Source organism: Mugil cephalus, chromosome 13 (assembly GCF_022458985.1).
Source record: "Mugil cephalus isolate CIBA_MC_2020 chromosome 13, CIBA_Mcephalus_1.1, whole genome shotgun sequence".
Classification (NCBI taxonomy): domain Eukaryota; kingdom Metazoa; phylum Chordata; class Actinopteri; order Mugiliformes; family Mugilidae; genus Mugil; species Mugil cephalus.
In genome coordinates, this window is record NC_061782.1 from 9682041 (window position 1) to 9699185 (window position 17145).

At 40.9% G+C, this 17145-nt stretch overlaps 4 protein-coding genes across 4 annotated transcripts; 3 read left to right on the forward strand and 1 right to left on the reverse strand.

Annotated features, from left to right (window-relative positions):
* The first annotated feature begins 4053 nt into the window (after nt 1-4053).
* On the forward strand, nt 4054-6759 carry LOC125019157 (MAD2L1 binding protein). Its single transcript, XM_047603692.1, has 3 exons — nt 4054-4465; nt 5380-5657; nt 5748-6759. Exons 1-3 carry the CDS (start codon nt 4054-4056, stop codon nt 6273-6275), a joined length of 1218 nt encoding a protein of 405 aa, XP_047459648.1. The 3' UTR covers nt 6276-6759.
* Nucleotides 6599-11238, reverse strand: ephx5 (epoxide hydrolase 5). Its single transcript, XM_047603691.1, has 9 exons — nt 10997-11238; nt 10666-10879; nt 10407-10587; nt 10100-10309; nt 9895-10024; nt 8000-8211; nt 7332-7440; nt 7108-7233; nt 6599-7002 (listed from the first exon to the last, which is right to left on the reverse strand). Exons 1-9 carry the CDS (start codon nt 11017-11019, stop codon nt 6798-6800), a joined length of 1410 nt encoding a protein of 469 aa, XP_047459647.1. The 5' UTR covers nt 11020-11238; the 3' UTR covers nt 6599-6797.
* Nucleotides 11239-11307: 69 nt separating this feature from the next.
* On the forward strand, nt 11308-12940 carry cst3 (cystatin C (amyloid angiopathy and cerebral hemorrhage)). Its single transcript, XM_047603699.1, has 3 exons — nt 11308-11611; nt 12311-12421; nt 12552-12940. Exons 1-3 carry the CDS (start codon nt 11414-11416, stop codon nt 12624-12626), a joined length of 384 nt encoding a protein of 127 aa, XP_047459655.1. The 5' UTR covers nt 11308-11413; the 3' UTR covers nt 12627-12940.
* Nucleotides 12941-13285: 345 nt separating this feature from the next.
* On the forward strand, nt 13286-16986 carry si:dkey-76k16.5 (uncharacterized protein LOC566887 homolog). Its single transcript, XM_047603698.1, has 5 exons — nt 13286-13505; nt 13610-13717; nt 13793-13913; nt 15680-15812; nt 15947-16986. The coding sequence occupies exons 1-5, from the start codon at nt 13431-13433 to the stop codon at nt 16344-16346; spliced, it is 837 nt and encodes a 278-aa protein (XP_047459654.1). The 5' UTR covers nt 13286-13430; the 3' UTR covers nt 16347-16986.
* Nucleotides 16987-17145: the final 159 nt, after the last annotated feature.

The window sequence follows — 17145 nt, forward strand, 5'->3', positions numbered from 1 at the left end:
CACTCACTTTCTCCATGTTATACACAAACCAACCACTGGGACACTCCCTTAAACTAAAGTTTTAGGATGTTGTTCTAATCTTCTAAAAAAAAAAAAAAAAAAAAGAGAGCCTCCACCGCACTATTTATTTGCATGGAGTTCGCGTAGTAGGTTATCAAAAAATCAGTGAGAAAAGTTTTCAAGTCTATTGAAGTGACACAGAAATCACTCAAGTACTGCACTTAAATACAACTGTGTAGTGATATTATATGCTACTTTGTAGTTTCAGAGAGAAATATTCCACTTCTTTGACCTTTCCTGTAATTTTAATGTGAACATTTTAAATATATGACAACCTTTTAAAATACACAAAGGTTTCCCAACTTTGGTGTTTCTGATGTGTGTAATTGGGGTCACGTCACAATTGGTAGCATGAAGCTCCCCCAGAAGGTGATTTTCCCTTAAACTCCTCACATGACTTAATTTCACTGAAAATTGAAATTCATCCAATATCTGACCAAAAAGAAACCTTAGAGGGAAAAAAAATTAGAGATTTATGGTTCTTTTCCGACAAATCATCAGATTTATCTAATGTTTCTGCACATAACACCAAATATAAATAATTGTTTCACTATAAATGTTAATAAATCAGTCAGGAGAATCAAACCTGTTATTGCAGTTTAGTACTTTTGCTGCTAAAACCTTCCTTATGTGACATTTTTGACACAGTATTGTGAGTGAATATTTTTGCAGTGGTATTTTGGTAATTTGCTCACAAAATTATCTGAATATTTATCCCACTACCGCGTCACACAGGGGAGAACAAGTAGGAGGCTTGCAATATTTATTAGAAATGCAATTTGGCACAGAAGAACAAAAATCAATACAGTGACGACGTTCATTTTTATTTTTTGTTGTTGTTCATCTCCTGCAGTGTTCTAGAAAAGAAAATTCAAGAGATAACGCATTGGATTCGAAAGATTTGACAAGAACTAAAATCTAATTATATTAAATGATGCCTGACCAGTGGCATTAAAAACTATATGGGTAATTACATCCACTATAGATCTCACATGTGGATCAGCTGGATTGCCATTAATCACTGGGTGGGGATAATGGATCTGAATTCAGTAGGCAGTAGTCACGCACCTCTGGCTGAAGGCTAAGTGAGGTCCTCACTGTATCCTCGACGTGAGGATACGCTGAACTTTTCCTTGAGACTTAATTTTAGCGGTGAAAATTGAACAGATAATACGGTTAGCTGCATCTCTATGAAAAAAGATTCCCCAAAGAGGAACAATGGTTCATTGTGGTACGAGGGGTGTAACTTTGCAGCTTGAGCGAGGAATAGAGCATATAAAAGGATATCCACTGGAGACCCACTGAATATGAGAAACGTACTGTGGAGCCGAAGCTCGACGTGTAATAAAAGAAGAAAGAAAAACAGTTGGGAGCCTTCTCTAGTAAATTAAGACTCTACGCATCAATAAATGAAGGTCTCGGGTTTGGTTAACGGAGTGGCGGGAGGACATCAGTCTGCTATTCTATCCTTCACTACACTGGCACTGAGGCTGATGATGATTAAGGTAAAGCAAATGTCTCCAAACGAGTCATAGTTGAAGAAAGATAAATGAGGAAAGTGGGAGGAGAGAAAATGATATATAAACCATAGAATACATTAAAATTAAGTGGGATCATTCTGGGACAAAGAAAGTATTTCTCAGGCTATTGACTAAACTACACTAAAAAGGGCTATAAATCAGCATAAAGATACAGCTCCGCGTAGAGACGGATTTAAACAGGCTCTGGGGTCGGTGTTGGATGAAAAGCTCGCTCAAGTCTAAAATATGGAGATTGACTGTCTTTGCCGAGGAGGGCAAACATTATGCAAGAGTCACAATCTTTACACTTGTGAAGGAGTCGGGTACGTTCTTATAGATCCATTGCTTGGATTGCTGTATTATGTCAAATTACACTCACCGACCACTTTATTAGGTACACCTTGCTAGTAAAAGGTTGGACCCCCTTTTGCCTTAAGAACTGCCTTAATTATTCGTGGCTTACTTTCAACAAGGTGTTGGAAACATTCCTCTGAGATTTTGGTCCATATTGACATGATGGCATCACGCAGTTGCTGCAGATTTGCCGGCTGCACATCCGTGATGTGAATCTGGGAGCGAGGGTTGAGCCGCTCACGTGGCTCAAACTGAATTCAAAGATCTCTGGATAATGTGATCAAGTGGACGCAACAGCTGAGGCTTTAAAAATATTAATACACAAAGCAAAATACATGCAGGAATGTGCAAATGTGTGGACACGCTCTCAAAAAGTCAAGGAAGTACACTTAGAGAAGGGTTCCAGAGTGTGGAAGAATAATAAATGTACTTAGGTCCGTGGCAGGTTCTGACTCAGGGGTTGACAGAGAGTCAATGATGATGTATAGAGCAATAATCAGATCTATTATTAACTATGGATGGCTAACGGTTCGGTTGCTCCCACAATGATTACCAAAACTGCATATTGTGCGAGCTAAAACCCTGAGAATGTGTAGTGAGGCACAACTTCAATATCTGCCTTATTGATAGAAATGTTAGCGTTGCTTTTGCAGAGCAGATGAAATAAATTTGGAGTGAAATGCTCAATGAAAACATAAGGACGTGATGAAGGATTTCATGGTGCAACAATATGCCTGCTACATCAACACTGTAAGAGGAAAAAATGGCCAAAGAAAACTTTGGAAACACTTTGGAGAAAATTAGAACAAATAATATCAGTGCCTGTGGGTACGGATCAGTTGTACTGTTGTTGCTAAACCCAGACCCTCACGTTGATTTAAGTAGTAAGAATATTAACAAGAAAAAGGATTGAGGGGATATAGTGATTTATACGCTTGCGGGGATACACTGATTTAGACAGATGGAGCAAAGAACTTGGAGAGTGGGAAAAAGACAATTGCAGTTGTCTCTGAATTAAAAAGACATCAAATCTGATGACAGTGTTCATAGCAGAGGTGCTGGAAATATTGCAGGCATTCAAGTAGACAAAAAGAAACCAGACGTGTACAAATGAGTACATTCAGCAGCAGCAGCGTTCACTTCAGTAAGAAAATCATCTAATCCAAGGTTACCTTCATGTGCTGGCAAAGATTTATCAACATTATATATATTTCATGAAGGAAGGTGTGAGATCGAGGTTTTAATTAGAGATCATGTAGAGGTGGAAAAATAATACAGTACTGGAGAAATGAATGGAAATTTCCTCTAACCTTCATTAATAATAAAAATAAATCATCCATGTTGGTTCTACTGAACAGAAAACCTTGAAAAAATAAAAACAATAAAATATCTCGCCTACAAATGGAAAGACTTAGTTATGTATGTGAGTACATTTATGATTATATATGTATCAGTCTATAAATGTGCATTTGTATGCATATACATGCGCAGGTATACTCACTATCTATACCTGTACTGTTTGCAATAAAATATTAATGTAAATAAATTACTTCAAGCATCTGGAGAAACTAGACCTGGACAACAGAATTGAACTGATATTTATCCAGTTTTGTAAATACCACATTTACAAAACATGGTCCTATGAGCTCTACTAGTGTTCACAAGAGTCCTGCACTAATGAAGCTCCATGAAGGTTATGGTGATACATTCAAGTTAAAACCGTGTACCAAAAGTGGCAAAAGTGCTTCTGTTATTTTGACAGCCCCATTTTAGTTAGTGAGCTAGGCCTAATAATAGAATCTGCTTTGTGTTTAATTCAATACAATTTACCAGCACCACAAACTGCATCTTCCTAAATGAGCTTACAGTTACCATCTGCATTACGCTGTTTAATCATAAACTGACAATAAAAGTTATGAAAGGAGAAGTGGTAAGGTTAGAAATATATTTACAGAAGCAAAGATTATTGTACCTAATGAAGTGGCGGGGTGTAAAACATCATGGCAGAAATTAATGTTAGTGACAAACGGTAGGGGGCAGAAATGTCACGTCTGGTCTGACTACCCCCAGAGAAGAAGAAGAAGAAGAAGAAGAAGAAGAAGAAGAATCTACTTTTCCCATGATGCAGCGCGGCAGAGACCCGGCGCGGACATTCAAAACCATGGCGGAAGACTCGATTATAGTCATATCAAACTCGGAGGACACTGAAAATACGTCCCCAGATATCAGCGTAGACCCCGCGGTGAGACGGTGTCTCTCGTTTTCGTCGGAAAAAGATATTAGCACTGCGGGGGAACCGAAGAGGGCGTGTGAAATCCTGACGTTACAAAGTGTTCCCGACGCCCCGAGTCCACGTCCAGAATCTTTGGAAGTTTCTGAACAACAACTCACACCACCACCACTGGGTGTGAAGATATGTTTGAAGGCGAAAAATGCGATTAACTTAAAAGATGCCACCCCTAAAGAAAACGGTGTGAGTAATGTGGAAGACAAGGAAAACGCTGCCGTGCCCCCAATAACCATGACTCAAGGTAACTTCAGCCTTCACTCTTAATGATGATGGTGTACAATGTATTTATTGACTTGTATTTTTGTATTTTACTCTTATTATTTATTTATTGACAAACTTTGGGGAAAGGACTCTATCTACTCTTTATAGTTAGTTTGTAGACTTATTCTGGACCTTACAAATATCCATATAGTATCTATATATCTATATAATATTTGTATAGTAGGTCTACTCTATTCACCAGTCAGCCAGAACATTAAAACCACTGCCCGGAGAAGTTAATGACATTGATCATCTTGTGACAATACAGTGTTCTGCTGGAAAACTTTTGGACCTGGCATTGCTGTGGATGTTACTTAGATATGTACCCCCACCCCACAGCAATGACACATCTTGATTGCAGCACCCACCCCCAACAGGATCCAGCTTGACACAGGCGCATCACAAAACTGGTACAAAAACAAACAAAAAAAAAAACGTCAAATACAGCACAAGGTGTTGACCTGGCCTTCACGTTCACTAAATCCCAAACTGATTAAGGATCTGTGGGATGCACTGGAACAAGCCTGATCCACAGAGGCCCCAACCCATAGGACCCAAAGGCCCCCAGTAACAACAACAACAACAAAGTTGAAACAAAGGTCAAGGACTTGTTTCACACTCATCCAAAAGCTTCTATAACATTTGAAAAGTTATGAAAAGTTCGTTCACTTGATCTATTATGCACATGTTGCTGTTATTATTAATACTCGACATATATCCCTTTAAACTAGAAAAACTGGATTTGACTTATTCCTCCCACAACAGCCAGACATTAGCTATATGTCAGGAGAGTGAGCACAATTTCTTCATCAGAAAACCGGCCTTATTTAACATTTAACCAGCTGGCATTGAGTAAGACCGTCCCATTACTCTAATGACATTATTTCTACACAGATAACACACAAGAGGACAACACTTCTAGTCTGGGAGGTTTTCAAGACTCCAGTGCCAGTAAACAGAACACCGACGCAGAGGACCGAGACGCTGAGGTTTTGAGAAAAGCACAACAGGAGGGCCGTGTGAATGTGGTGTTCCCCGGCACCGTGACTCAGGAAGGCTGCTGCCGCTTCGTCAGCGAGATCCTCAAGTGCATTCTCTATCAGAGACAACAGCTACCCATGACGTACGACCAGCTGGTGTACTCCCAGAAGAAACAGCAAGCGTCAGTGCAGGTGAGGAGGAAATGTTATCGTAGAGCACTTCAGGTGTTCACAAATGAGGGAATTTCGCGGAGTGCTTGATGAACGCCTTTTGCTTGTCAGGATAAAGACACGGTGAGTCGGAGGCCGGTGCAGTCTACAGACGTGGAATCGCGCAAGTGTCAGCAGACCCTTCAGGAGCTGGAGGAGGTGCTGCAGCAGCTGGAGGTGCTGTTCTCCGTTAGCAGGGTGCCCCGTGTGCTACTGTTAATGGGCGGCTCCCTCATACTCCCCAAAGAGCTGTACGAGATCAACATGGAGGCGCTGGCGTTGGCCAGCGGAGATCGATGCCTGCGCGTGTCGTCGTGCCTGAGGCAACTCTTCCGCACTCTTTTCGTGGCCGACCTTTTGTCCGACACCAGACCCGTTCGCTTGATGCCCACCACGGTCTTGGCGCTGGCTCACAGGGATTGCGGCGTCGGCTGGTTCCGCCCTAAGCTGCAATTTAAAGTCCCAACTCGCGTAAAGAACCGAATCATCGCTCTGTCTACCGATCCCAGCATCTTTGTGGAACCAAGGGCAGAGGGCTCAGAGGGGCAGGATTATGTGTGGTTTCAAGCCCCCATGACTATTAAGGGCTTCAGCAACTGAACTGATGAAATTTGGGAATACTCTAGGACTGGAGCTCCCTTTTTAAAAAGCTTAAATTTTTAATTGAGCTGTACATATTTTAATTAAGAGTTACGTTTTTTCATATTTTTGATTCAATATCAGTTTATTGACCCAAGCAGTTTGTCTTTTTTTTTTTTTTTATTGTCTTCTGAATTACAGACAGAATACATTGTGGTCGCCAAGTGATGAAATCTATGAACACTGTGCTATTGATTATTTATAAAAAAATATTTCACTTATTACAACGCATCAACATGATATCAGTGCAATACATTTTTCTGAGCACAACTTGAAGCATTTAATCAACTATATTGCTTCATTTATTCTGAATGCATATAGGTGCTAGTATTAACTGTGCATGTTTACTTTCAAAACTCTGCAATAATCAAGCGACATGACGCATTGTAGTGTGGAGAAGATCCAAGCTACAAGGATCAACATGTATCCCATTTGGAATAATCAATAAAAAAAAGCAACTGTGCCATAAGTGCATCAAACGGTTCAGAACTTCTTCTCTACTTTCTTGACAAAATTTAAAATGTCGTTGGCTAACAGCTCGGGTTCTTCAAAGGCAGCGAAGTGGCCACCGCGCGGCATGAAAGTGTAGGTGTAGATGTCGTGATACTTAGGCCGCGCCCATGATTTCGGGCAATGCATCAGCTCTCCAGGGAAGGCAGCCAGTCCAGTAGGCACAAAAACTTTAGTCCTGAAACAAGAGATATATTTTTATCAATCATCCTCAGGTGAGAGGATCAAATTAAAGTTTTCAGATGTCCAAAATAATTAGAATGTACGAGCAGTCGGCACATACTTTGCATCCACTCTATTTTCAGGATCACTCTGTAAGTTTTCTTTGTAGAAGCGCATGGAGGACACTATGGAGCCTGTGGTCCAGTAGATCATGACATTTGTCAAGAGGTCATCCAGGCTGAATTTTCTGTTCAAAAACCACATTTTTATTTTTTTATTAATTACAACCAGAAACAATCACAAAAAACACGAATGTAATTGTTATGTCAGGTATAATTCTTGTACCTTTCCAGTCCGCCATCCTCCAGTTCTCTGTTCTTCAGCTCGGTCCAGGTGGAAAACTTTTCCAGGATGTAGGCTGCCAAACCTACAGGTGAGTCATTCACTCCACAGCCTGCAAACACGATTTAGGATGAAGAAATACTCGGCAGTTGGCTTGTTCGAGGTTGATTTGCTTCAGTTCTGACGAACGGTGAATTTGTCTTTGACTGTGACTATAATTACAATGGACACTGGTTTTAGAATGAGAATCAGCTTTACTGGCCAAGTATGTGTACAAATAGAAGGAATATGAATCCTGTCTCTTTGCTCATTGGTACAACGCAAATTAATTAAATAAGCTTAACCTTAAATAAACCATAAATTACCACCTCAGACTCACCCGAGAAGAAGGAATGTATCAGCATTTAAGGTTTTATTGTGACAAGTTTCCAGGGAGGACACAGTGCGGTTGAAAAATAAGTTGGTAAACATGCCACATCAAGCAAAACCTGTTTGGCCGTGTTTAAGTAGTTACTCATAGATTCTTCTGGTTAAACCAGTTAAAAGTTAGAGTTCCTGATCAATGATTTCAATCAGATTGAAGAAACATTGTCTCAGTGATTGTAATCTATAGATTTTTTTTGGTCAGAGTTAGTGTGGTGGTTTACTCGCTGTGTGTGTTTGTTCCCAACCTGCAGTGTCTGGTTTAGTTCCCTGAATGTGCATGTAGCCCGTTTCCTTCAGTATTTCCCAGACATTCTTCTGAAAGAAGGGGAACAAGCGGCGAACGTCCTCCCGAGTGAAGCCCACCAGGAAGGGCAGATATGGACCAATTATGAGGGACAACAGCATTTTGAAACCTCTCTTTGCCAGGATCATGTTTATGTGGAGACCTTTCACACACCTAGAAAACGGACAGAAAAAAAAGTGTCAATATAACCAAGATTACAGGTTGTAAAAGAGTTTAATCTGCATCAAATGTGGATTTATAGCTATACAGAATAGAGACACCCCCACAAACGAACATTTTCACCTTCTCTCTCATATAGGGGACAGTTCTGTGGTCCTTCAAGTCTTCTGTCATAGTACCCGTGTCAAAACACTCAAATGCATCCACGCTGAATGTCTTCGGGCCTGTGACACTAACATCAGTTGCGATGTAGTGCCTCAAAAGGCTGATTCATCACCATAAACTCTGTGGTTTCAGACACAGTGGAGACCCCCCCACACACACACAAACACACACATTCACACTTTGCTTTCTGCTCCAACAGATCAGTGGATGACGCAGTGGCCCCTGGCAATCCACACTGTCCGTATGCTCTTCCTGGAATACAGCTCCACACAGCTTTTAGGCTTTTTAGCCTTTAAACCCATCCGGCATCCAATGAGGCCGATTGTGAAGCTGGCAGATCTCGGAATCCCAACACCCACCTGTAATTGGATTTTGGATTCACTTATAGACAGACCACAGGTGGTGAAGATGGGGAAACGAGGTCTCTCCAAAGGCTGCTGCCTCAGCCCTAAACTCCCTCGGCCCTGTACGCCTACGATTGTGTCTCGGCTCACAATAACAATGTCCCCATCGAATGTGCACACGACACAATCATCCTGGGTCTCGTCCAACATGGGGACGAGACATTCACATGTCAGCAGACCTGAGGTTTTACTTCATCAGACCGCTGAACAAGGCCACAATCATCCTGGGTCTCATCAATTGATGGAAACGCCGTAAAGGCAGAGGGAAAAGCCCTTCAACGAGTCGTCAAGACTGCAGAGAAGATCATCGGCTCTGATCTCCCCTCCATGGACACGCTTAACACACATCGCTGCAGACCCAGAGCATCATCAGGGACCAACAGCGCATCCAGCGCACTCTCCGCTCAGGTGGAAGGACGCAGGACATGAGACACCACAGGCCAGAGAGCATCAGCAGACCAGCCACGATAGCGGAGTTGACCAAGGATGGAAGAAAACGCCATATGTCCACACCTCGTTCATACTTCACTTATCACCGCTCTACAAACAAATCACATCACACACTTCACAGACTGGACTGTCACTCTCTCCGCTGCCTCAATCACCCCCTCCCTCTATGAGTCTCCGCATGCAATCATTTCAGTGCAATGACCTTATGTGCGTTTTTACAAAGTGTGCATATTCAGTAATAAAAGTCTGTGTGTTTAGTATAGATTTCTTATTTACTCTGCTGCTACTTAATATGTTTACCTTAGTTTTTCCCTTTTTATATATATATATATATACATATATGTATATATATATAATTGTAGAAACATTTTATATATATGTATATATTATATAAAAAAAGCTTATCTCTGCAATGGGAACTTTGCACAAATACTCCAGTGTGGTTTCTTGCACCTGTGCAAAAGGCGATAAAGTCTATTCTGTTCAATTTCTTCTCCATTTATCAGGAATTTGCATTGTCATGGGTATTTGCTAATCTGTGTGCACACTGCAAGCACTGTTACGCACTGAGCATGTCCCAATGTTTAACAACTGGGTGGTGGAAATTCCACCCCAGTGAAAACTTGGAACTTCTGTAAGGGCTTTGTTTAGTGCTTACTGGGGCTTCATCTGTGCCATGTTGGTGGTGATGAGGGAGCCCCAGTCTCCTCCCTGCAGATAGAACTGTGAGAACCCCAAACGCTCCATCAGTGTCAGGAAAATCCTGGCGGCAGCGAGGCTGTCGAACCCTGAAAAGGAAGCACGTTCCGCTTCAACATCTGCTGCTCAGGCCGGAACGCACGGCTTTGATTTGAATGACCTACCTTGTTTATGAGGAGCTTCAGAGAAGCCGTAGCCAGGGATGGACGGGCATATGACCTCAAATGCAATGCCGTCGTGGCTCTGTGTGAGAAGTGGGAGAATCTTGTAGAACTCGTAGAAGGAGCCCGGCCAGCCATGGACGAGCATGAGAGGCAGAACCTTCTGATTCTCGCGTTGAGGTGGGCGCACGTGGATGAAGTGGACATCCAGTCCTGCATTATGGCAAAGGCAGTGATGTTAGAGAACACAAGGCCAGACACTGAAATTACCAGAAAACACTGTAGATTGAAATTGTGGAGCTGTGTGCACCTTCTATTTTGGTTTTGAAGTGTGGATACTCATTGAGCACTGCCACCTGCTTCTTCCAATCAAACTCATGTCTCCAGTAGGAAACCACTTTCTTGAGATAAGTGGAATTGAAGCCATAGTGGAAGCCACTATCTTCTAAGGGATCAGTGTAACGGGTTCTGTCAATGCGCTCATGGAGGTCCTGTTCAATAAGAGCACCGCTGATTACTTCACACAAATGTTTTAATCCTGTTAAACGTCATCAAAGGTTTGAGCCTACCCGAATCTCTTTATCTGACGTTTGCACTTTGAAGGGATATATTGCATCGTCCTCTGAATGTGGCTTTCTCCCCGCTCCCCACCATCCTTCACCAAGAGGAATGGTTTTCACTTTTGTCCTGTTGTGCACCAAGTATGCCAGTATTCCGCCAGCTGCCACTGCGGACCCGATAAGAAGCCGCTGCTGGAAAACATCCAAGCCATGGAAAGTTTCCCTTAAAGGCGTGGGGGGGAATAAATATCACATCAGTCAAATTGACGTCTCTCACATTAATGTCTGGATACAGTTCTCAAATAACAAAACATGCTGCATAAGTTTTTTTTTTTCTTACTTCAAAACCTGCAGTCTTTGCATCGCGGCCACTCCAAAGGTTGACACGCACTGGGTCAGAGGTCGAGAATATTTATTTTTCCTCAAAACGGGCAGAAAGATTCGTGCGCTAAACTTCAGCCAGCGTGCGCATCAGAAGTCTACCCGGCGTTTGTTTGGAGCGCCCCGTTAATTACCTCAAAAACAAAATAACCACGCAATTAAATACTCGCCGTGAGGAAGTGCAGAGAATTGGAGACTAAGTCCAAAGTAGACAGTGGGTGTATTGTGCCGATTGTTGATTGGCTGCCTGGGTCTGCCACTCCCGAGTGCGCAGGCGGTCGTGACGTTGCTCTTATATAACAGCAAGGCAGCGTTTCCAGTGGTATTGTTGTTGTTGTTGTTTTGAGTCTAGAAGCTGCAACCACCGAGAGACGCGATGTGGAAGATTGTTTTCCCTGTTCTCGCGGCCGTCTTCGCCGTAGGGTACGGCGGACTGATCGGCGGCTTCAGAGACGCTGATATCCACGACCCAGGCGTGCAAAACGCCCTGGTCTTCGCCGTGAACGAGCACAACAGTCGCACCAACGACATGTACCTGAGCAGAGTGATGGAGGTGGTGAGCGCTCAGACTCAGGTGAGAAACGTTTTACACTTGGAAGTGGTACCACTCTGCTAGACGCTACGGTGTTGTGGATGGAAAGTCCACCTAGTAAAACGAGGAGCGCTCCAACTCGTTAAAATGGTGGCCCTTTGTGGGTTACCAGCCATTACTACGAGGCCTGGTGCGCCCTCGCTCGATACTTCTTGTTTTGTCTCCTATGTCACTATTGTATGATTTTAATTCTTCAATTATATATCCGTCTTTCTATCTGTGTGCTGATCCTCACTGAGCCGATGGCATTGGCACACATTAACACTGATTTGGTCCGTTGTAAACAAGCTGCGTAATCCTGTCTCATCCTGTCCAGTCAAGGTTAAGCTGTCAACTTAATACACTTGTGTTGAAGAAACTGCTGAAAAAAAATAAAAATAAAAAATGAGTTGCACTTAACACAACCGTAAAAAAAAAAAAAAAAAAGGGAAGCTGTAAAGTACTTATTTGCTTTCTCACTGGGTGATATATAGCCAAGTCATTTTTCTTCTTTTTTGTAACAGGATTGCCTGAGCTGCTTTAACCATAACCATGATCATAGATTGTTTTTTGTTTTGTTTGTTTTTTTACTGCAAGCATCAGTGTTTAGAGTGTGTGTTAATTTGCATTGAAACTGGCCACTTGCTTTATTTTTAAAGTTTAAATGTGTATTTCTGTCTGTCACCTTTTTCTTCTTTCCAGGTGGTTGCAGGCATAAAGTACGTCATAACTGTCAAGCTGGGAAGGACCGCCTGCAGAAAGTCCGCCGTTGGTGAGCAGTGTGAAGTCCACACGGACCTGGAGAAGGCTCGGGTAATGACTTCCCCCTCTTCAAGACATTAAACTTGTGGCATACGTTGACAGAAAAGCTGAAACTCATCATACTATCTTAAAACCTGCTGCGGTTTCGGTGTTTAATCTTATTCTGTACTTTGTCTTTCAGCCCTACCAGTGCACATTCACAGTGTGGAGCCGCCCCTGGTTAAATGACGTCAGGTTGATCGATGAGAAGTGTTAGAAAGAGAACAACTCCGGGGAGTCTTCTGAATTGGCATTGATTGCCATATAACCTAAACTTCCAAGTGGAATCTCATCCTCCCCTCAAAGGAATCACAAAAGCTATTAGCTCTATTTTCTGTCTGCAACCACTTCATCATATTCTAGGTAGAATAAACTTGTTACAAACTTACTGATATAGAGGTGCAATAATATGGAGATGTGTTGGCTTTTTAGAACTTTTCAATACCTAATCACTAATACAAGCTAATAACAAGTTTTCCACATGTAATGACTTTTAAAAACTGTTTTAATAAAAGTTGCATGTTGAATTTATTGGATTTGTGTTTTTTTGTGATTTATGATTTTTTTTTTTTTTTTGATTTCCATACTATTACGAAAATACATTGACTTTTTTTTTTTTACTGCTTATGTTTTACTGTTTAGGTTTTTGGTTCATTTAGTGATGTCCAACATTACTTCTGCATTTTAATAATACACAGTGTAATTGAAAACTAGCGGGAAGTTGGAGTGGGGAACTTTATAAAAAAAAAAATTATAGCACTTGACTTCAGGTTTTGTCTTGATAATTCAAATCCGATGCTTTTGCTGCCTTTCAACTGCACATAACTGGAGATTAAACCTCTGTAATCTGTCGGTTTTGCGACGGTAAAAAGCTTTTATTTTAAAAGTTCAGACAGGAAGTCTCGTTATTCGCTTGCGAGACGTACAGACATGGATCGACTGTCAATAATTTATAAAACCCGAGCCATTTCACTGGGACAGGCGGTTTAATCAACAGACAGCATTTAAACTTTTGCCAAACATGAAGGTCCTGAACAAAGACGAGCTTCAGATCGCCGAGGGAGTTCTGCAGAAACACTTTCCGAAGAGTTATAAGGTACGCGGCTGCTGGATGTTTAAAATGCATTACTCTGCACGTCGACATATAATCGGCGCATCATTGCATTTTGAAACCACAGCAGCTTCGATTTATTTTCCTAGACATACGGCTTCATATATGGGATAAACCGGAACAAGCCAACTACACTGGAGGTGGTCGTGGACACGTGGCCTGATTTTAAGGTCATCATTTGCCGACCCAACCTCAAGGTGAGTTCTGGATACTCGAAATTTGCCAGATAATTATGTAATCCGTTATTGCGAAACTTTGTGTATACTCCACAGAATAAGCGTGCGGCATTGTTCACGAACAAGGTGTCATATTACAGTATGGATGATCGGGCTTTGGAGAAAATGCTGAAAGAAGGGGATGCTTTTCTCTGGAGCACTAACTTCTGCGTAGGAGGTGAGTTCAGAAAACTGCAGTAACACATCCAGTAGGCTACATCCAGTATGCTGAGTGTGCATAACGTGATTCGGGATTCTTGAACTGGTGTAGCACATTCTTCTTCTTGCATTAAATACTTTCCCCTTTTTATGTGCATGCCTCATCTGGAGTTCATTATCTCGTGGTGACAACATAGATCATATACACAAGATGTTTGTTGTTCAAGTGGTAACGTTCAGTTCAATTCAGTTCAATTTAATTTGTATAGCGTCAGTAACAATACAGATTGTCTCAAAACGCTTTACAAAAACACATCATAAAAACACAACGCATCAACTGACAGCGTCCGAAAACCACTGAAGCTTGAAGCTGAGGACACACTTAAAGATTTTTATTTTATTTTATTATATTTTATTTTTATTTATTTATTTATTGTCAAAGTCTGTGCCAGTCTGCACCATCTTTAAAATTCTTTAAAAGTTTTTTTTTTTTGTGGAAAAGGGGAATATGGTGAAAATGAAGTCTGATACTATCCAAAGCACAGACAGTATAATGATTGACTGCTCCTCTGAAGTGAAGCCAAACTGAGTAGAGCTCCCCCTGGTGACTGGCTGCAGTATAGGTCATAAGCTCCACCTCTTTCATATTAGTGGATGGGATTTGAGCCAAACTAAAGCACTAAAATACATGTAAAATATTTTTAAGGATGGTTTTAGTCATTTTATATAGTTAATTTAATGTTGATGCATCTTCAAGTGTCATTGTTTGTTTGTTGTGCGTACTAGTTGCCATGCTAACTGCTCCATAAAACATCCAGCTGGAGAGTTGTAAAAAACAAATCAATAAATAAGCGTATAATCCAACAATTCTTTGGAACTGGCAGAAGTAGAGCAGAGCACAGTATGTGCCTGTATAGCATCAATTTGACCAGTGATAGGAAGTGGTGACAGGTTGTCCATATTTAGACAATCTATGTGCTGCACTAGTTTGGGGAGTGTCAGCATGGATAGTAGGCACAAAAGTCTGTTACTGTGTGAGGGGATGAGGATGCAAATCTACAAGTGTGAGTCATCATTTGTCCTTCGTTTTTAAGACCGTTGACATAAGTTCTTACAAAAGTTGTGAATTTTTCCAGGTGTCTTCTCCAGCCTCTCGTTCCTGTGCTCCCTGGATTTTGTGCCACGTATGAGGGCAGCTATCCAGAATTAATGCACATATTTTTGATGTTGCTCTTTTATTGAGTGAATTCACATTAATTACTGAATGCTGTAGGTCTTTAGAGGGTGGAAATGGATATCCTTGGAAATTTTTAGAGGCAAAACGTCAAACCTGGAGATATCTGAAGTAATGAGACTGAAGTAAAGTCTGTTTTTCACATGTTTGACTTTTTTGAACCAAGTCTGGACAAAATCCAGTTGTGTGAACTGACTACTGACCAACTGCAAAACACATCTTGCCAGCATCTGTTGAAAAAGAGAGGGTGGGACACTGGAAGGAAAGATTAATCAAGCTGTGGCAGGAGAACAAGTGTCCTTTATAATGTTGGTTGTTGCAGCGCATACAACAACTGTCGCCCTCTCAAGAGTTTACTGAGTTTTGTGTGTTCAGTCAGGTTTCTCAAGAACTCTGACCTTTCCAAAAATCTCAAACCTCAAAATTATTAAGTTGTGGACCTATCTAAGAGGAGATTGTGCATGCATTTTTAAAAAAATCAAAAGTATGGATATGAACTCCACTCCTGTTGTAACCTCTTTCAAAGTGAAATAATCATTTTTGACCTTCAGGATTGGACACGGCTCATTTACCCATGCTCAAAGAAGCTTCTTCTCACCGAAAAGTCACCTACAGAGCCTACACTCTTGTGCATCTTCTGTATTTGCCAGACCCCAACCACCTGCTCATGCCATCGATTGACAGGTACAGTCAGAAAATTAAAGAAAACAAACAAACAAAAAAAAACTTTAATATTCATCTAAAAAACAACTAATTCAAATCTGCAAAGTAAAAAAAGGAAAGAAGAAAATGATATTGTGTTGCCATTTCTTTCACAGTGAGCTCGAATCAAGGATTTCATGTCTGAACCTCTCACACGTCGAATTGGTGAATAAAACCTGGAAGTTTGGAGGGAACGAAAAAAGTTACAATATCATTGAAAACCTAATCAGCAACTTCCTAACATGCTGCATCATGAATGACAAGGGAGAGCCAGTGTCCTGGATCCTGCTGTATGATTACTGTGCCATGGGCATATTGTACACTCTGCCAGAGCACAGACATAAAGGCTACGCCAAAGTGCTGATCGGCACCATGGCCAAGAAACTCTACGCTGAAGGTTACCCTCTATACTGCTACATAGAGGAGGACAACACGGTATCCTACAAACTCTTTAAAAGCATGGGCTTCTTTGAGGACGTGAATTACCGAGCAGCATGGTACGAGTTCAACGTTTGACTGGGTTTGAAGACTTTTTAAAAACGTAGATAACATTTAATCAAAATAACTCAACCAAATGTATTTATGCTTTAAAAATAAATCCAAATTGAAGGCTTTTTTTTTAAGTTTAATTTAAAGACATTTTAAACTAAAAGCAATCACTCTTGTTGTATTTTTCTGTTTTCTACTATACATACAGTACTGTAGTCGCCATAGAAATCATATAGAGTATAGTGTACATTTTATAAGTTCCCCAAATCTAAACTGGTCTGGACTGTAGAAATTTAAGTGAAAGAGGCATTGAATGATTACCATACATAATATGATCACCCTATTTACAGGAGGGATCCAAATTAAATTTAGCTGTAATTATTCACACTTTGCTTTCTGTAAGCACTGAATAAGATAAGAAGTAACAGTGAGTAAGAAGCAGTAATTTTCCTAAAAAAAATTATAGCATGGCCATGTAATTTTTTTTTTTTTTTACATATATTATGTACATGTACAACTTTTTGTGGTCATCATTTGTATAAAAAATAAACACAACTGTAATGTACAGCGATGTAATGTGAGCAATGTACAAGTTTTTACTGATCATAACTCTCTATCATAAATTTATGATTTCAGATTTATCTGAAATAAAGTTGCAACAAGTTGAGCTGTTTGTTGGAGTAGTAGTGGTGCTCAACATACCCGTGTAATGATCGCAAGGTACCTACTGCCTGAAGAAACACTTTTTTGTGATCTTTCAAACTATTTGGTTTTCCATTGCCGCCATGTTGGACTTATGGAACAAGACGGGAACGCCACAACTATG

Bases quoted from the DNA above. Each gene is read 5' to 3' on its own strand.
- cst3 (XM_047603699.1), top strand. From the start codon at position 11,414: ATGTGGAAGATTGTTTTCCCTGTTCTCGCGGCCGTCTTCGCCGTAGGG. The intron at 11,612-12,310 runs GTGAGAAACGTT...TCTTCTTTCCAG, and splicing joins TGGTGAGCGCTCAGACTCAG to GTGGTTGCAGGCATAAAGTA. The intron at 12,422-12,551 runs GTAATGACTTCC...TTTGTCTTTCAG, and splicing joins CGGACCTGGAGAAGGCTCGG to CCCTACCAGTGCACATTCAC.
- ephx5 (XM_047603691.1), bottom strand. From the start codon at position 11,019: ATGCAAAGACTGCAGGTTTTGAA. The intron at 10,025-10,099 runs GTAGGTCATTCA...CTTCCTTTTCAG, and splicing joins TGAAGCTCCTCATAAACAAG to GGTTCGACAGCCTCGCTGCC. The intron at 7,441-7,999 runs GTTGGGAACAAA...TCGTGTTTGCAG, and splicing joins AACTAAACCAGACACTGCAG to GCTGTGGAGTGAATGACTCA.
- si:dkey-76k16.5 (XM_047603698.1), top strand. From the start codon at position 13,431: ATGAAGGTCCTGAACAAAGACGAGCTTCAGATCGCCGAGGGAGTTCTG. The intron at 13,506-13,609 runs GTACGCGGCTGC...TTATTTTCCTAG, and splicing joins ACTTTCCGAAGAGTTATAAG to ACATACGGCTTCATATATGG. The intron at 15,813-15,946 runs GTACAGTCAGAA...TTTCTTTCACAG, and splicing joins CTCATGCCATCGATTGACAG to TGAGCTCGAATCAAGGATTT.
- LOC125019157 (XM_047603692.1), top strand. From the start codon at position 4,054: ATGATGCAGCGCGGCAGAGACCCGGCGCGGACATTCAAAACCATGGCG. The intron at 4,466-5,379 runs GTAACTTCAGCC...ATTTCTACACAG, and splicing joins CCCAATAACCATGACTCAAG to ATAACACACAAGAGGACAAC. The intron at 5,658-5,747 runs GTGAGGAGGAAA...TTTGCTTGTCAG, and splicing joins AACAGCAAGCGTCAGTGCAG to GATAAAGACACGGTGAGTCG.